We start from the raw sequence: 18,997 nt of genomic DNA, 5'->3' as shown, positions 1-18,997 counted from the left end.
ATGGGTTGAAGGGCCATATGCACCCCAATGTTCATAGCAGCAATGTCCGCAATAGCCAAACTGTGGAAAGAGCCAAGATGCCCTTCAACAGATGAATGGATAAAGAAGATGTGGTCCAAATATACAATGGAATATTACTCAGCCATCAGAAAAGATGAATACCAAACTTTTACATCAACATGGATGGGACTGGAGGAGATTATGCTAAGTGAAATAAGTCAAGCAGAGAAAGTCAATTATCATATGGTTTCACGTATTTGTGGAACATAAGGAATAGCATGGAGGACATTAGGAGAAGAGAAAAATGAGGAGGCGGGGGAATGGAGGGAGAGTGAACCATGAGAGACTATGGACTCTGAGAAACAAACAGGGTTTTAGAGGGGAGGGGGAGGGGGGATTAGTTAGCCCGGTGATGGGTATTAAGGAGGTCACTGGGTATTAAGGAGGTCACGTATTGAATGGAGCACTGGGTTTTGTACGAAAACAATGGATTGTGGATCACCACATCAAAAACCAGTGATGTATGGTGACTAACATAACATAATAAAATTTAAAAAAAAATCAGAAAAAAAAATGGGTACAGTTTTTCTTAAATATTTTAAGTATTGTTTTTAAATGTGTTTAAAACACCTATTTGGACAGCATATTTTTCTATTAATACAACTAAGTAACTTCTGATTATTGAAATCTAAATTGAGGGGAGGGAAGAATTTATGTTCTTTTAAGAAACAAACATTTTATGTTTAAACTCTCTTAATGTGTGATTTCGCTGTGCTTTTACTCCTAAGTGACATTGTTTTTACTGTCTTACCTTGTGAATTACCACATTGCTTGTCATTCTTTGCTGCTTTTTCCTTAAAGTTTTTCTTTTACTTACCTCCTGCAAAAGCTAGATGCTTAATCTTCATGTCCACCATCGTTTGCCTGCTCTGTAGCCTTTTAGCCCTTGCTAGCCTCATAGGACTTACAGGTGGGCATGGTTTGTTTTCATTGCTTATTTCCGTAGATCCACAATGATGATGGGGTATGGCTGAGACTGAATGATGAGACAATAAAGAAGTATGTTCCTAACATGAATGGTTACACTGAAGCCTGGTGCCTGTCCTTTAATCAGCATCTTGGCAAGAGTCTTCTGGTCCCAGTTGACGTAAGTAAAAGGTGGTTTTAAAAAGCATAATAGGTACACTCTATCCTCACTACAGGGCTTTCTTTAATTAAGGCTTTTCAGTTCTGAGGTAAACCACAACTAAATAACTTCTACTTTATAAATAAAGTGCTTGAATTCTTAATTCTTAATTCTTCTGTGTAATGAAGGTGGAGTTTGGCAAGACTAAGGACTTCAGTACGTATTATGATCCATCACAGGCAGGAGAGAGTAAAATAAAACTAGGCCTATGGAATTCCTTTCAAAGAGGTGGAGAATCTTTTATATATTTTTTATTTTTTTCCTTTCTTATTCATACGACTGTTTGGAATGAATTCCAAACTAAAAATTGTGAATTCAGTATTATTATACATTCAAAAACACATATAACGTATTTCTTTTGTATGTTGGCATTTTGTAATTAGTTCTCTGTTTTTTGTCTAAGTTTGACTCTTTTCTTTCTTGGCTTATAATACTACTATGTTATAATACTATTGTGTAAAAATAAGAAGGATTTTTTAGTCTTTTTAGTGGTGTTCTAGTGTTCTAGTTGAAGCTAAATCCTAGCGTCAGAGAACTCCTCAAACCTCTTTGACAAATGCAGGAGAGTACTTAGAGCCGGCGTCCGTAAATTGCCGTAAATATAATAGTAACCCATAGCTCTGTTTATAATTTAAACAGAAATATGTGATTTTTCTTCCTTTTCATCACCATCACATGTATGTACTCCTTATGACACTGTTCATAAATAGCACTGGTAAAATTTTATTTTAAACAGTTGAATTTCTTAAAAATCAGTGTATAAATTTAGCTTATTATATCAAACCATTCAGTGTATTATTTGTTTTCCTCTTTGGTAGTCCAGAGTATGTGCTCCAAAGGGGCAGTTATAAATGATGATTCTTTGGGGAAAGAAATAATTGAACTTCTGTTCATATTTATTGATCTCATTGTTCTTTTATATATGTTTTATAATAGTACAGTAGGGAGAGATATATCTCTGTATTTTTTGCTAATAGGTGTGTGATAAAGTTTGGAGAGTGTTGGCATACTGTTTTACTGAGGTTAAGCTAAACAATGCTAAATGTATAATTAAAATATAAAGTTTTGAATAAATAAACCAGATCTTCTTTAATTTTCCTCATATTTGTATCTGCACTTAAAAATGAAAAGGAGGGACGCATGGGTGGCTCAGTCGGTTAAGCGTCTGCCTTCACTTGGTCATGATACCAGCGCCCTGGGATCGAGTCCCGCATCAGGCTCCTTGTTTAGCAGGGAGCCTGCTTCTCCTTCTGCCTCTCCCCCTGCTTGTGTGCGCTCTCTCAGTGTGCCTCTCTCTGACAAATAAATAAATAAAATCTTTTAAAAATAAATAAATAAAAATGAAAAGGATTTTGACCCTCTAGAAAGAGGGACTAGTCTGGAAAATAAATAATAATTCTTTATCATCTGTGTCTAAAAAGTTAGCCTTAAATAGTTTGAAACCATTTTCCATTATCTCTGATAAGGCATTATATTAAATTATATTATCTTTACCATCTCCCCCACTCCAGAATTTTCTTAATTCTGTTGTTTGCTCATTTGAGGAGATGCTTTTGGAAGAGGAAGATATTCACACAGATAAAACGAGAATAAGCAAAGGTAGAAAGGAAGAGCAAGAAGTGTGTTGAAGTTTTAAATCCCATGGTTTCATTTTGGACAGTGTGTTTCATTATTTGATGCTCTTAAACTCCATTCAAGAGACAGTTTGTAGTAGACAGTCTTCTTGAGGTCAGAGAGAGAAGAGCAGTAACAAAGGTAAGAAAGAAAGCTAAATGAGTGAGCCATACAGATATTTCTTGATGAGTTTTCGCTGGAATGTGAAAGAGGTTGTCACTGATTTATTTGAAAAAATCTAGAACCAGAGGCAGAATATTGAAGATATGAAGTGACTTGTGGTATTTTTTAGCCTTTCTTTATGTTGAAGAATGACATGAGTTCCTTTAATGTAGATAACTCAGAATGCCTGGTATTATTGATAAAGCTGAGGTTTTCCTCTTCCTTTATTTTAGTAGTGACTTGAGAGCCTTATAAATTAAAAGAAAGATGCCAGTAAAAAGCAGGAAATAAAGATATAGATAAGAAATTTGAAGACTGAAAAAGGAAGAAAAAAGAATTCAGGGCACATTTGGAGAGTTGTTTTGTGAGGGAGGGGAGAGGATAGGTATGGCAATAGGTAAGGGATGGAGGGAGAAAGGGAAGAGGTTAAGGAGACCATGATTTTTGTAAGATAGAAAAGAGGAAAGACGTCAGTTGAGATTGGAACAATTGAGTTAAGTTAGAGGGTTTAGAAATGCAGTAAAGGTTTGGAATAATGTTTGAGAGAAACAGGAAAGGGATCTGAAGAAAAACTACTTGTTTTTGGATTAGTGGGCCACTAAGGACCCAGTGAGACCAATGGATGGATCCATTCTGGATGCCCTTCCTCACCCATAGTCCTAGGTATCTAGAATCAAAAGTGCCAAGAGAGTCAATGATAGCACTGGCTGAAATTTGGGGCTGCTATGACAGAAAAATAGGGACAAAATTTCAGATGCTGTGAAAGAGGACTTGAGATCACCAGCTGTGGAATTTAGCCTGAGTTAGAAATGTGAAAGGACAAGCGGAGGATCCAAGGGACTTGGAGGCATAACTAAATCCTAGAATGATATATGTAAGTACACTATAGTTGAAGAGAGAGAAGGATAGATGGTTTGTGTGATAAGGTAAAATATTTGAATTTTATTTCATAGTTAGAGCATTTTACTGAATGATATGGCCTGTTAATGTGGCCATGAGCAGGTAGCTGAAGTATAGTGGAAGTGAAAGACATTTTAACTGCCTCAGTCTAAGAACTAAAAGGCTCAGCAGTTGGGTGATCATCTACATCAGCACAAAGACACACAGATGATGGATGGCAGCACTGTGACCCACAGTTAAGTTAAAGATGTTTACCATTGAAGGAAGGGTCCCATTAGATACAATATAAAATCATGGGACAGGTGGCAATAGTTTGATGCTGGATCAGGGAGAAGCATAGAGCAGTTTTAGTATAAAAGTATGAGAACAGGTAGATGACAGAAGGGTTTATATTTTATGTGGTGACCAGTGATGACAGAGGGGATAAAACTAACTGGCCTATAGCTCCAAACAGATTTGGTATAAAGTTGTTTCAGTGCAGGTGTTAGATGAGGACTCACACAGTCAGCCTGATGTAGGCAAAGACAGACTAGTTTTTCAAGGTTTTGTCTGTAGGGACGGGGCAGGCCCCTTGCACAGTTTTTAATGAGTATGTTACTCTCTAGGGCTAAACATGATAGGGGATAGAGGGAATATTTCATCCTCTCAGGGAACTAATACAGCTAAATAAATGTATCTTTCTACTTCTTTATTTGTATCTACTACTACATTAATTGCTAGAAAAACACATTTCACTTTCCACCTACTCTCTACTTCAGTCCATTTATAAATAAATCAAGTATAATTATGGCTAGTAATTGTAAAACACTACTCAATTAAAAAGAGAGAGGGAGAGAGCCGGGAGATTTAAAAATAATATAGAAATAACCAAGGATAGATGTCACTAACTTAAGAAGAGGCAAAAATACCAAAAAGTTGCCTTTAGCAATCTTTACATCTACCTCTTCAACCTTTTCTAGTTAAAACAATTTTGCATTCACATCAATGTGTGTACTTTATCTGGATCCTGACCCAAACTGTTGGGGAGAGTGGGAGTGGGGATTAGAAATTTGAACACTGACTAAACATTTCATGAACTATTTTTAAAAATCACGGTAAATAATCCTATTTAGAATAAACTTCAAAGTGATTTTTTGTTACATTGTCTTGTGTATTTAGCCATATTATAGAACTCTTGTTGTCACTGCGAATAGGTACTGTAACTAACTGTTGGCCTGCCTAATAATACTTCATTACTTTATCAAGAATTGATGACATCCTCACTTAGTGCAAATGTGACTTTCACTCTATTTTAGCACTTTAGTAATGCTCTAGTTCAGAGAGTAAACAGCATTAGACTTTCCTATTATAAATAACTGTATTTTTAAAAATACATTTTAATAAGTGGTAAGAACAGGGATAAATATGAGGAATACAGACCCTTTTTTGTGAGGTGCTTATGTGCTATTAGAACTTTGTACCCTTAAAAAAAAAAAAAACAGAACTGTGTGCCCTTTTTAGAACACACTGTTGAATTTTGCATCTAAGAGTCTTTGTGTTGTTTCATTTGTCTAAAATGCTTTCATTTCCTTTCTTTTCTAGCTTTTTTACTCTTTTCCTAGTTGACCAAGCTCAAAAATTTCTATTGACATCTTTTCTTATCTGTACTTCCCAGTAATGCTGTAGTTAGTAATTTATTAGTTGTTCATTCAAGGACTATTGAGTCCTTATTAATGTACCAAATACCAAGATAGGAAATAGGCATTGAGTGGAGAAGAAAGGGGAGGGATACAAAATAAGTAAGATGGAGTGCAGTTCTTCTTCTTGGGGTACTCCCTATATAATTTGACAGACATACCATACTCAAATAATTAGGTTGCATTGTGATAAGTTACAGAATGACTTCACTTAGGAAGTGATACTTGAGAAGAAAAGTTGCCAAAGGGTGCCTGGGTGGCTCAGTTGGTTAAGCAGCTGCCTTCGGCTCGGTCATGATCCTGGAGTCCCGGGATCGAGTCCCGCATCGGGCTCCCTGCTCAGCGAGGAGCCTGCTTCTCCCTCTGACCCTCCCCCCCTCTCATGTACTCTCTCTCATTCTCGCTCTCTCAAATAAATAAATAAATCTTTAATAAATAAATAAAAAACCTCCTCTTTAAAAAAAAAAAAAAAAGAAAAGTTGCCAAGAAAAAGTGAAGGAATTTCTAGACAGAGAATCAAGTGTCCAAAGTTATGGAGGCCTACTATGTTTGGGAACTGAAAACTAGTTAATATGGTGAAGTAAAGGATTAGGGGTAGAAAGTCCAGAAGTATTGGGGAAATTAGGTTCCCCCTCTTTTCCCAGCACTTTGTCTGTAGAAGTAGAAAAGCCTTACTTCTTACCCACAATGCTTAGTTTGTTTTTCTTTCCTTCAGCCCATTTGTACTTGTATACCTCTTATTTCTGTTGTTAAGCTTCTTAAGGGTAAAGACTCATTAAGAATCTTCTTATTCATACACATTTCTTCCAAAGTGTTAAATGTTACATTTTTCTCATGGTAGGCTTTCAACATTTGTTGAATACTAAATTTTAGATCTTGGCATTTGATACGATCGTGCTGCTCAAAATAATTCCTATTACATATATGCTTCTTCTCATTTAATAGTCTCTCATTTAATTTCATTGTGACCTGTGATGTTATGTATTTTATCAATCTTATTTTTCTAGTGTCAACAATAGCTGCTCTCCCAGGATCACAAGTAGAAAGTAGTGGAGAGATAAGGATACATACAGTTACAAAAGGATAAAGTAAATATATAGCTTTAAATAATCATATTACTTTGGGTAAAACTCCCAAATTAAACAAATGTGAACATTCATAACCTTAATGATTGAATTGAGGATGAATACTGTGATATATGTTGAAGGTGGTGCAGGTCATGGTCCCATCATGAAATGATTAGCACTCTGGACTCTGAAGTTGATGTAGGTCAGTCTGAGAAGGCATAAGGCATAACATGTTGATCTTAAATTAAAATCCTGAAGATTTGGAAACTACAAAATGTAAGCAGGCTAGTAAGATGTTTCAATCATTGAGGAAAATATAAGTAGAAAAAGAGAGAGAGAATCAATTATGTACCTGACATGGGAGATATTTGACTGCCTAGAGTAGAGCTTAAATTTTTTTGGAAAACAAATTTACTTCTAGGATAGGGCTAGGACATATCAGTGATTTGAAACTGATTCTTTGGATACTTTGCCAAAAATGAGGCTTCCAACTTTGTGAAGGTTGAGTGGTAGAGAGAGTTTATATCCAGGAGAGTAAATGATACCTCATTGGAAGAGTTCTAAGATATCTTTATAATGCCTATATTATCTGAATTCTTGCAGAAGCAACTTGTGTCTCCAAACATCTCCATGCATTTATACAAACCTACATGGGCTGATTGGTGTTCACATATAGAAAGTAGGTGGATTTTTCCAAATTTTAGGGCCCCGAAGATGTGGAGGAGAGATGAAGGGAAAATGTCTTTTGGTAACCTCTCTGACAGCATTACCCAGGGCAGTTGGTAAAATTAGCAAATGTTTTTCACATTTTATGTCCAATTTCATTTTTATGGGTTACCTGATGATGCCTGATAGCCACAGCTTTAACATACCCTGAATTGCTTGGTTTTGTTATGTTAATAGATTTGTGTATGTATATATACATAACCTGATGTTTAGTCTTTAGTAAATACTAAATATTTACTTAATACAGCATTAACGGAATGAAATTAAGGCAATTAAAATAACACTAATTGTTATACGTATGCTGTTCTTAATTTTCCTGAGACATTTTATCTTTTTCTCTTTAAAAATGGCAATTCTTAACTCTGCTCATTAAGCAGCACAATGAAAGAATTACTATCATTTTTTTGCATGAACATTTGGCATGTTTGGTCATGTATTTTCACAGTGAAAATTACTCACTTGATCTTCTGTGCCTTGAAAGATTATCAGCTTAGAGTTGCAGTTTGGTGCTCATTAATTTAGTTAGGGTTTTAGTATGCTTTAATTTTTAATTTTCTTAAGAGAACATCTTTGTTTTTAGTCTTTGAGAATAAAAGGATTTAGATTATTATAGATATGTGTGTATTTGTGTATGTGTATATATACATAGTGGTACTCCTATTAATCTCTGAAAGCTAATTTATGTATTTTAATAGTAAGAAATTGAGACTGGAGAAATTAATATTTTCATGCATGTACATATCTTTAGACTAAACTTTCCTAAATTTTCTAAAGAAAACCATGCAAGTATATTTCATTTTTAAACTCTGGCTTTCTATCTGGTATATTTTTGATATTTGATAAATTCAATTTTGTTTGGACACCATATTCTGAAAAAAATAATAGTAAACCAGTGTGGCTAATAATTTTCCACAAATTCAGAACAAAAGCAAATAAGTGTGAAATTTGAATCCCCATATGATTAACATGTACAAAATTGATTTGATTGGCAATTTATTACAATGATTAGCAGTCAAGTCACTTTAAAGTATCATTGTACATGTTAACTCATGTTCTCAGACTCAGGAAACACTTAAGTTTGCACATTGAAATAAAAGAAGGGTACAAGCTTTAAATATTGTTAATCACCACATTGCTTCTTTATCACTAACTTCTTCTGCCTTGCTTTTCACAATGCTTTTTACATTGCTTTTAACGCTAGAGAAATTTATGCTAAAAAAAAAAAGCTAAAAAAAAAATCTTGATATTGTTTTATGTCAAAAGGTCTGCACCACTATTTTCCGTGAAGGAGAAAAACAATTGAGCCAATAGCCCAAAAATTCTTATATACATGGATGAGCCAGTAAGGACATCTTTTTCCCCAAAAAATAGTATTTTAAAATGCTTTGCATCATGTTTCTACTTCACCTCAAGAGAAAGGACCGTATTTGCTGTACATTTTTAAATGTGGAGGGGGGTTTGGTTTTTGGTTTTTGTTTTGTTTTGCATTTATTTATAGGCATATTACTAGAAACTCATTTTTCTGGCTTTTATATGTCTTACATTTCTGAATTAACATACATATGTATGTATATGGGTGTGTATCTACGTCTGTCATACATATATACATGAGGAAAATACAGAACTAGAGAATATCAAATAGATTTTCATTATCTAAAATGGCTTATAATTGGTTGGAAATTATGTTTCTTTTGTGTTGAAGTTTTAGATAATGACAGCTTTTATTAACATTTTAAGTGTCCTCTTTTTTTTTTTTCCAAAATAACCATTTATCACAGTATTTACATAAGCAGTAAAATTGTGTAATTGCTATTCACTGGAAAGATTTTAATTTCAGATCACACAAATATATTCAATAGCATGATATTTTTATGTAAAATGTATACCATTTACATTTTTCTCAAGACATTTTGTGAAGATGTTGATTTTTCTGGGACCATGCTGCTGCAAGTTGGTTGTTTAACAAAATATTTTTAGATTCTAACATAGAGATGAAAATGCTCTGTTCCTTTCCTAAACTTTGAAATGGAGAAAACTAGGCCTGTCTTTTGAGAAAAGATTCAGGTTGTATGTTTTTCTGTATGCTTTTCTTAACATATTTGCTAACAGCTTTCAGTAACATTTCCAGATGATTTTTTCTCATTTAGAGAAGAAAGGGAAATTGAAAAATGACTTTTTTTAAGCTTTTTAATTTTTTTTCTTTTTGTACTTTAAAAAGTGAAAATGTCCACAGATAACCACATGCCATTATTATTCATAATAATAATTGCACTATCTATACAATTTATTTATTTACATTTTCTTTATAAAACAGCAGACTATTTTCTGTCATAAAACAAATCTGGCTTGTATTGAAACAGATACGTCGTCTCTTAAAAGAGTTTTAAGGTTTCCTACTTGCATTGACTGTCTTAAGCTTTAAATCAATGTCTGGCTCTTAAGTTTAGTAAATGGCATGACACACTATATCCATGAAGAGCTTTTGACAAAAACTTATTGATCAGTCTTTCTTTGCTGTGTCGTTTACTCAGGTGGCTTCAGTTTCCCTTTAGTAAAATAATATCACAGTGCTGGTGCTATAGAGTACAGAACAATGTTGTTACTGTGAACGCATCTTCTGCAGATAATATCCTGTTCCCTTTCTTTGTTGATATTTTTCTTTCTTAAACTTTGTTGCTCAGAATATCTTTAATGCTAGCCAAGGAGTCAGGGATTTGGACGTATTTTCATGGACTTCCAAAGCTTTTTTTCCCCAGGTGAGTTAACTGTAAGGAACAGTCATACGTTATTCAGGTATTTCAGCATGTATAATAAATTTTACCTTCTACCTTTTGAAGCCTTTGCTTACGGTTAATAAAAGAATTTTTGCCGAAAAAGTGCTACAGTTGAGTTTCCCTGGTAATCCTTTTCCCTCTACTTTTGCCAAAGAATGTATTATTAGTTCAAGTTAAACTTTTATGTGACTTCAAATTTGCTGAATGTAATTTATGACTAGCTTCTCCCACAGTGACATCCACATCTGGCTTTCTCAGAGTTTGCTTATTTCAGTGGGAAAGTCCCAACTCTGTGGCTCTTCTCTTCTTCCCTAGCCTTTCACAATGCCCCTTTGGATGTTCATCTGAGAATGGGGTGGGAATGCAAGGAGAAAAAAATAACACTGCACTTCATCAGTTTCACACACTGGTCCCCAGGTCTTCCATTTCTGTACTGAATGAAGCATGTATGTTAGGGTTGCTTTAGAATGACAGCTACAGTTCTATGACCTTTTTTTGTCTATCAGCTCTTATACTGCTTAATATAAAAAAATGGATAGACTTTGTTTTACATTTATTAATTTATATAGTTTCTTTGTTCAATAATATATTAAATATTTTAATAGAAGTTCTCATATATTATCTTTCACTGAATAACTTGCAATTGTTATTAGTTTTTGCCAAGACTTACCTCTTAATGTTACACTAAATGATCAAAAGTTGGAAATATTGTTATAACTTAGTTAAAAGCTGTGAATATATCATTGAATACCAGTGAAATTGATTTTTCACTAAATATATTCATATTTGCTTGTTGTTTTTGACATCATACCATGTAACTTTTAAAAAATGAGTTGTAAATAGGACTGACATGCCTCTTCCAACTATGAAATAGCATGGTGTATGTATTAAAATTGATTATTCACAACTAGACATTTTTAAATGTCTACTGAAAACTTTGTTAGTATAGTAGCACAGTTTAAAATTTAGACCTTACTCTCCATTTTTATTTTGAGCACTCTCTTTGTATTCATATGTAAGTTTTTACAAATACATATGCATGGGTAAGTACGATGCATATTTTAAGTTTATTTTAGATTATAAATCTAATCTAAGTTTTTCAGGTATTTAAACTTCTCATTTCCATTAAATTGCCACTGTATGAAGAATGTTGGATAAATACAGCATGACAATTGCATTAACTGTAAATAAATATTATCCCTAGTACCTATTTGTATATTTTAAAATTGGTGATTATTTGTCACCATAATGAAATTTATACAATATTATGTGAAGGTTAATAGTGGGTTTAAAATTTTCCCTACCATATGTTGAATTAAAGTCACAGGTACACAGAATTCTTGAATCCACATTGTTTTTAACCTCAGGATTTTATTTTTAATTTTTTACCATAGAAAAGACCCTTTAGTATGAGACTACTTGTAGTGATAGAGGGATAGAACTATTCAGTATTATTTTATCTTGCATAAATGTTAGTGGTGGTTTTTTTTTATTTTTATTCCATTTATAGGACATTACTAAATATTAATTTTAACCTAATGTTTGAATAAGTGTCCCAGTATGGTCATCTTTTGTTGTATTTAAACATAAAGCAATTTGTAGAGTCTCTAGTACTGTATTTAAAAGTACAGTTTAAGGGGCGCCTGGGTGGCTCAGTCGTTAGGCGCCTGCCTTCGGCTCAGGTCATGATCCCAGGGTCCCGGGATCGAGCCCCGCATCGGGCTCCCTGCTCGGCGGGAAGCCTGCTTCTCCCTCTCCCACTCCCCCTGCTTGTGTTCCCTCTCTCGCTGTGTCTCTCTCTGTCAAATAAATAAGTAAAATCTTAAAAAAAAAAAAGTACAGTTTATATCTGTCTTAAAGGAGTAGTAATGACAATGGAGGAACCCGCAGTATGGAACTTTCCTTTACGTGTTGATGGGAAGATGAGCAAATATGAGGAGGTTATTATTTCTCTTCATTGCATTCACATGGGAAACAATTTCATTCAGATTCAACAGAAAACTTAGGGCATATCCTTTTCTTTCATTTTAGAAGTAACCCTTTTATGTCCAAATGCATTGTATTTCTGTAAAAATGCATCTTTGATATTATTCTCTGTACTGAAAGTATTATCATCTTTTTCTGTTAATAGCATTAATATAATGCTGTTTAGTAATGGCCTAACAAATCTAACAAGACATTTTTATTTGTATTATATTAAGAAAGTATAAGTTGTTAAAATCTTATAAGCACTCTTAATTCATTCATAACTAGTGAATATTAAGATGCAGTTATATTTTATGCACATTTTTCATCATTGCTATCGCTATTAATAAATAAGTCTCCAGAGTCTTCACACCTGTTTTCTCTATAAATAATTATTACGAAGTGGAAGGAAATGAAAATCTAGACTTTTTAACCCATACCAACATACAGCAATGCAGTAATAATGATTCAAAATTATTCAGTTGTGGTTCACAGAGTATATTTTTTTTGTTGTTCCTACTGTTTAATATTTCATTAAAACATAAAAATAAAATCAAGTACTACCATATTTCTTAAACTGTGGTGGGCAAAAGCAGAGGTTCATTTGCTCTCCCGCTAATTTTTCTTTTCTTCACCTCTATTTTAAGTATTATTCAACGTTGAAAAACTGAAAGATTCTTTAGTAATGGTAGTAATGTATATATTTCTGTTATCTTTGGATATGTATTCTCGTTTGATAGTATTATAGACTTGCTGTAAAAGCTATTAATAAGAGGATGGCAAAAGTGATAATAGATTGTATTTTGTTTATTTTTTTTTTCCTATTCAAATTTTCAGGAACCTAAAACTAATACTGATGACTTTTTCAAAGATATAAACTCCTGCTGCCCACAGGAAGCCACAATGCAAGAACAAGATATGCCGTTCTTGCGAGGAGGGCCAGGCATGTACAAGGTAGTGAAGACGGGACCTTCCGGTCACAACATCAGAAGCTGCCCTAACCTTAGAGGTATCCCAATTGGAATGTTAGTTCTGGGAAACAAAGTCAAAGCAGTGGGAGAGGTATGGATTCTTGTAGCTTCATGACTTCTAAATTACTCCTTTTTAATATAATACAACCAGAGCATCTCTTTCTTCCAAAGGTTGCCATTTCCATCCCAGGTTTTTAAATGTTAATGTTCTTTATCTTTACTTGTATTACAAATATTACTAACATAATTTTTCTGTGTTTCTTTTTTAAGTAAATTTTTCTCATAATTATCCTTGTGAAAACAATATAATAACAAAATGATTTGTATTGTATATATGAATGTTTGGTATGTGCATATATCTTTTCATTATTACAAATGTACGATAACGTCATGGATTAACAGCACTTTAAAATATTTGCTATGAATTGGTATGGAGATGTAATACATACAAAGAGTTTCCTTTCTTTGTTCCCATTTATGTGTCTCACTGAAGTCCTGAGCAAATAAAATTACTTTTCAGTCAACTGTGGCATTTGCCTCAACCGATGAGCTTGAAGATGTAGTGTGTCATGCTATTTCTCAGCGTCAGGGTAATTTTCGGGTTGTATTGTAGACATGACCAATCTAAATAATAGTTTGCCGTGTTAGGACATTTTAGGTGCCAAAAAGAAAAAGCGAGAGAGTGCCACCTCTTTTGGGGTAATGTTTAAAGTTACTTAGGGATTATCCTGTGCCTTAAAAATTATTATTTTTACCAAAGTCATAAATAAGCAGTATTTTACAGAACTTTTTATTGATTTCTGTCTTACCTCAGGCTGTGGTCTTAATTTCAGAAACTAATTTCATGGTAAAAACTTTCGGAATGATTACCCTATTCAAACACTTAAACTTGTTGCTGGTTTTCAGCCTGAGTGCCCTGAAAGAATCAAGCGAATCAATCATGCTTTTTGTTATGTACTAGGTAACCAATTCTGAAGGTGCGTGGGTGCAGCTGGATAAGAACAGCATGGTAGAGTTCTGTGAGAGTGATGAAGGAGAGGCATGGTCCTTAGCTAGAGACAGAGGCGGAAACCAGTACCTCCGACATGAAGATGGCAAGTTGGCTTAAATTTGTGATTTATTCTGATTAACCTTTGAAATGCAGAAGTAAACAGCTTTTTTGTGTGTTTATTTTTTAGGTAAAAAGCAAAACTGAAGGTTAAAATCTTACAGTTGTTAACATTTGTTTGTAAAATAATGGATACTAAATGAATGCACCTGTAAGAAGAGAATTAAAAGAAAATATGGAACATATGAATCCATCTTTGAAAGCCATGCTTTTTATTTCATTGATGTGGATTCATTATTCTGTGCCAGTCCAGGGCTGAATGTTTTACCCTTTCTGCCACTAGATGGAAGTTCACTTTTCAAACCACAATCATAGTACTTCTCCCAGGCAATTTCATTTGATTGAATTTTGTCTCAGAATAGGAGCATTGGATGAATGCGTAGCATCTTTTGGAGCGTTCCTATTTTGTTGTTAGAGTTTCAGCTTTCAACTTTATCTTTTTCAATAACGATCTCATTTAATAAAGACTTTCCTTATTGTCCCCCTCTCCTCATTCTCCTGCGGGCAAAAACATGGTTCTTCCAAGTTCAGGCCATGTCATCACTTGGGTGAAGCTTTAAATGATCCTGACTGAGTCAAGAAATCTGTGTTCCCAAAGAACTATATTCACCACTAGACAAAACTGATATTTTACTGAAGTTAATTTTTATATCTTTAAAACTAGATTGTGAGTCCTATGTGGACAGGCACAGCGTTTTTAATCTTTGTATTCCTCATTCTAAAACAGTTTTGGCACATACTAATTGCATATTAAGTTTTGTAAATACAAGTTGAGTCACAAAAATATTAGTTAGGACATCAAAATAAATGGGTAAGTCAAGCATAGATTTTATTCCAAATCCCAAAACTTATAGGAAAAGGTCAGATATAAAAGAACACGCATATTTATCCAAAAGAGAATAAATTCACAGTATTTATTGTCCAAGAGGTAATATGGCCATAAGTATAGATTTTTTTAAATTTGTAACTTCATGAATGACAGAGTACATCTAGATATATTAATATTGTACATTAAACAATTCTCCTTTTTTTCCTCACAACAAGCCTTTGTGATAAGTTATATAATCTTCATTTTACAGCTAAGGAAACTAAAGGTCACAGAATTTAAAATGACTTCCCTATGGTTATACAGCTGGATATATGGGAGATATAAGACCTGAGCTAGAATCTTCATTCGTATTTGAGATACTGTGCTCATTACACCATACCGCCCTGTGTCAGTAGTCAATGAATAGAATTTGAGAACCTACTCCCTTCCTTGTCTTTACAGACACGCTTTTTATAGTCAGAGATGATGTGGTTATAAAATAATGTTCTGAAATGGCATAACCATCCTTCATTTGTTGTGACAATGAAAAAGGGTTCACTTGATGTAAATCAGACATTTTACAAAATAACCTTCCCATTTATAATATACTTATGTACATACTACAAGTTCAGAAATTCTTAAACATTTCCACTATATAGGAATATTTAGATGTAAATGAAAATACCTAAAGTGAGATGAGCTTTATAGAAGACATAGTTAAATAATATGAGAATAGTTTAGGTAACTATCAAAGGACCTTCCTAGCTTATAATTATTTTAACTGGCAATATAGCCTAATGTGTAAGAGTGGACTCCAGAGCTGGACTGCTAGAGTACAAACACCAGCTCTGCAGCTTTTCAGTAGTGTGACCTTGGCCAAGTTACCTAACATCTCTGTGTTTCAGTTTTCTCATTTACAAAATGAAAATACTTTGTAAGTTCGATATGAAAGCTACATGAACAAATAATAACATAAAGCTAGCAGATGGTAAGGTTAGCTGTTATTAAAACGTAAAATGCCATCTATACTAAAAAGACTGACTTTTAAACGGAGAATTTTATTTCTATATACTTAGAAGGTAGAAGGTTCTTCTTAGATAAAATGCTTCTTAAATTAAATTAGGATATTGTTTCTGCTAAGAAAGACATTCCACCCTAAAAGCAGAAGTTTAAATTTCTCTCTGCCATCACTTAATGGTCCTTTGCTCTTTTGATACATATATATTTGATCATAATGTGATTCTTAAATTAACATTAAGACCTGGGGTGATCAGGGAAAAAGTGATAAGTTGGTGCCTTAAAATCACTAAGATTAGTTGATAATTGTATCCGAATAGTCTGCTCATTGGTATTAGTAACTGTATCTAATATGGAAGTAAGAGGATTTGGCACTATGGCAATTTATATGAGGTATTATAAGTAAAACAAAATTTTCCTCTTGTTAAAATTCTTTATATCTGTAAGTAAAGCTACTAGGCAAAGTTACTGCTTGGTTAAAAACAGAGTTCATACTTGGTGCTGAGACCATTCTGAGTCTGAGACCATTCTGAGGTTTTAAGAGTGATGCCGTCTTTCCCATTCAGATTAGTGTTCACGGGTATTTTCCAGAAGAGATATTCCACTGCTGAGATCTCTCATACTCAAGAGTATTGCCTAAGGGAAGTGCTGGGATTGATTTCTTGAAAAGAGTCTAGAAATGTAAGTGAAGGGGTAGACGTACAGTACCAGTGGTACAGCAGGATTCTGATTCACAGGAAGGAAGAATACTCCACCACCTTCTTCTAGTTCCATTTTGTCTTTAAAGGGATCGTAGCTTTTAAAAAATATACTCAAAACTTTTCATTATTCATTATGTTATTTTGATGGAATACTTTTTTCTCCTTTTTTACCTTTCCTTTGGCAGATTTTATTTTGCCTTTTTTTTTAAGCTGGCATTAATATAGCTATTGAATTATGGCATTAGTTTTTTAGTATTATACAGATTCTTTTGGCCACTTGATTGATAATAGAGAATAACTTAGCTTATTAATTATGTTGTAAACCGAATAAAATATTTGCCTTTTTTTCATGAAATAGGAATTCTGATATATTTATTGACTTGAGCATGTGCAAATAGCTCTGATTATATGACTTGGTTTATCATCCTTTCATTTTGGGGAAAATGGCCTTATATAATAAGTAAAAGTAAGTTAAAAGTTAAATTTTCCACAATTTTTATATTCAGAACTGAAAATATTTTGTATATTAGTACTCAAATAGAAAAAAGTACCGTATACTTAGACATTTTTAAGACTTTACTATTTGAGTACTAATATACAAAATATTTTAATTTCTGGTTTATAGGGTACACGTTTTTATTTTATAAAATACTCTTGTATAAATTTGTACAAATTTGAGTTCCTGGTCCAAAAATATTGGTATACATTCAGTGATGTATCCAGCCACAGTAAAAGTAAATTGGCTCCATAAGAACATATCCAGTTTCTAAGTTTCACTGTGTATTTGATAAATGAAAACAAAGATTTGTCATTTACGTTGTCAAGTGTCAATGACCCTAATTGTTAGACTTATTATTAAATCTAAATATGAGGTTATTTTAAAATCTAACCATTATAAACTCTTTCTTGGCGACTCTCTCTTTATTCTATGAATAGGGAATAGCACATAAGAAACTAATGTTATAGCTGTGCCTTTTATTATAGAACAAGTTCTTCTGGATCAAAATTCTCAGACTCCTCCTCCAAGCCCTTTCTCAGTGCAAGCTTTTAATAAAGGGGCAAGTTGCAGCGCCCAAGGATTTGATTATGGACTTGGAAATAATAAAGGTAGGTTTTCGAAAGTGAGTCTTTTACCTACCTAACTTTAATATTTTTTATTACCTTCTCTTTTACCCATTTTTATTACTGTTCACCCACAAAACTTTATTAAAGTTTCCTGGAAAACTAACAATCAAAATGTTTGCAGAAGTGTTGTTTTTACATTATCATTTTTAACAGTTTTAGCTTATGTTTTATAGGAGTTCTTGATTATTTGCTCTTATTTTAAAGATATTCACTTGGAATTTACATCATAAAGATTCTGTGACACTATATCTAGTAAAAGAACTATTGTTTTTATCATCCACTTATTATTAAGAGTAGTGTTAATGAGCAAAAAAAGAACCTTCCAAAATGATCATTTAAAATCAAAACGTTTTAAGTAATATTACACATCAGCCTTATTCCATATGTGCCGTTTTGAATGTCTAACCAAGTGATCTTAGTTAATTTAGAATTACATGAAACGAATGATATCTTTGGGTTTGGTATGTATAATGAAATCAGGAAGTTGTGAAAAGAAAAACAAAAGCCCTAAGCCAAAGAATATAAAATGTGTGTAGCTGTTTTGGGCTGCCATATTAGAAGAGACCAATGTCATGGACAACCCAAACAATAATTATTTCAGAATAATTTATATCTGAATTTCATCTAAAATTGTATTTGTATCTAAATTCAGACACATTCCTGTTCTTTCTATGTACCTGATCCTGACTCCTTTCCTAAATCAGCATATCATCAGCAAGTAGCATACAGTTGGATGATGGGTAGAAGGGAGAAGATAGCCTATGGGGAAATAATTTTACTTTAAAATGTTATCTAAACTAATTCATAGGATTTGATTTCAAGGAACAAAGACAGTGTCATTAGACCTGACTTGCAGAGCAAGTGAAATAATGAAATAGTCAACAAGATGCAAAATGACATCAACATAGAGGAAATACTCAATTTAAAACAAAACCACATTTTGTTTGATACCTTTATTGCTTTCCACAAAGTATTCATACGAAGGAAGCCTAGCTACAAGATTTCTTTTTGGCTTTTCCTACTCTGTTATGTTGGTCTATCCTGCAGGCTTGGAGATACCTGCTTGTTTATTTTTGGTAGGTTAGATTTCAACTAAGTTGAGCTAGATCTTCATACTTAAGTAGGGTAATGCGTGGTGGTGTTTTCTTCATGTCCCTTTCTCTCTCCCATTATCGATTCCTAAATTAAAATCTCAGC

At 33.4% G+C, this 18,997-nt stretch overlaps 2 protein-coding genes across 13 annotated transcripts in view; one reads left to right on the top strand and one right to left on the bottom strand.

Annotated features, from left to right (window-relative positions):
• The window catches only part of SCEL (sciellin), a 732,032-nt gene that overhangs the window by 467,526 nt on the left and 245,509 nt on the right, over positions 1–18,997 (bottom strand). The gene's annotated exons all lie outside the window — the stretch shown is intronic.
• Positions 1–18,997, top strand: part of MYCBP2 (MYC binding protein 2) — a 254,870-nt gene that overhangs the window by 169,590 nt on the left and 66,283 nt on the right. For 8 of the 12 annotated variants that reach the window (XM_081815062.1, XM_081815063.1, XM_081815065.1 and 5 more), the window contains 5 exons: positions 1,007–1,147; positions 10,013–10,087; positions 12,908–13,132; positions 14,003–14,135; positions 17,660–17,782. In XM_081815062.1, coding sequence (XP_081671188.1) covers positions 1,007–1,147; positions 10,013–10,087; positions 12,908–13,132; positions 14,003–14,135; positions 17,660–17,782 — 697 coding nt within the window. The remainder of the gene's footprint in view (positions 1–1,006; positions 1,148–10,012; positions 10,088–12,907; positions 13,133–14,002; positions 14,136–17,659; positions 17,783–18,997) is intronic. The other 4 variants (XM_081815066.1, XM_081815061.1, XM_081815064.1 and 1 more) reach the window with 3 other exon arrangements.

Source organism: Leptonychotes weddellii, chromosome 3, assembly GCF_054177405.1.
Source record: "Leptonychotes weddellii isolate Sample4059 chromosome 3, ASM5417740v2, whole genome shotgun sequence".
Lineage (NCBI taxonomy): Eukaryota > Metazoa > Chordata > Mammalia > Carnivora > Phocidae > Leptonychotes > Leptonychotes weddellii.
The sequence above is the reverse complement of the archived record's forward strand: the minus strand, read 5'-3'. Positions and strand labels throughout refer to the sequence as shown.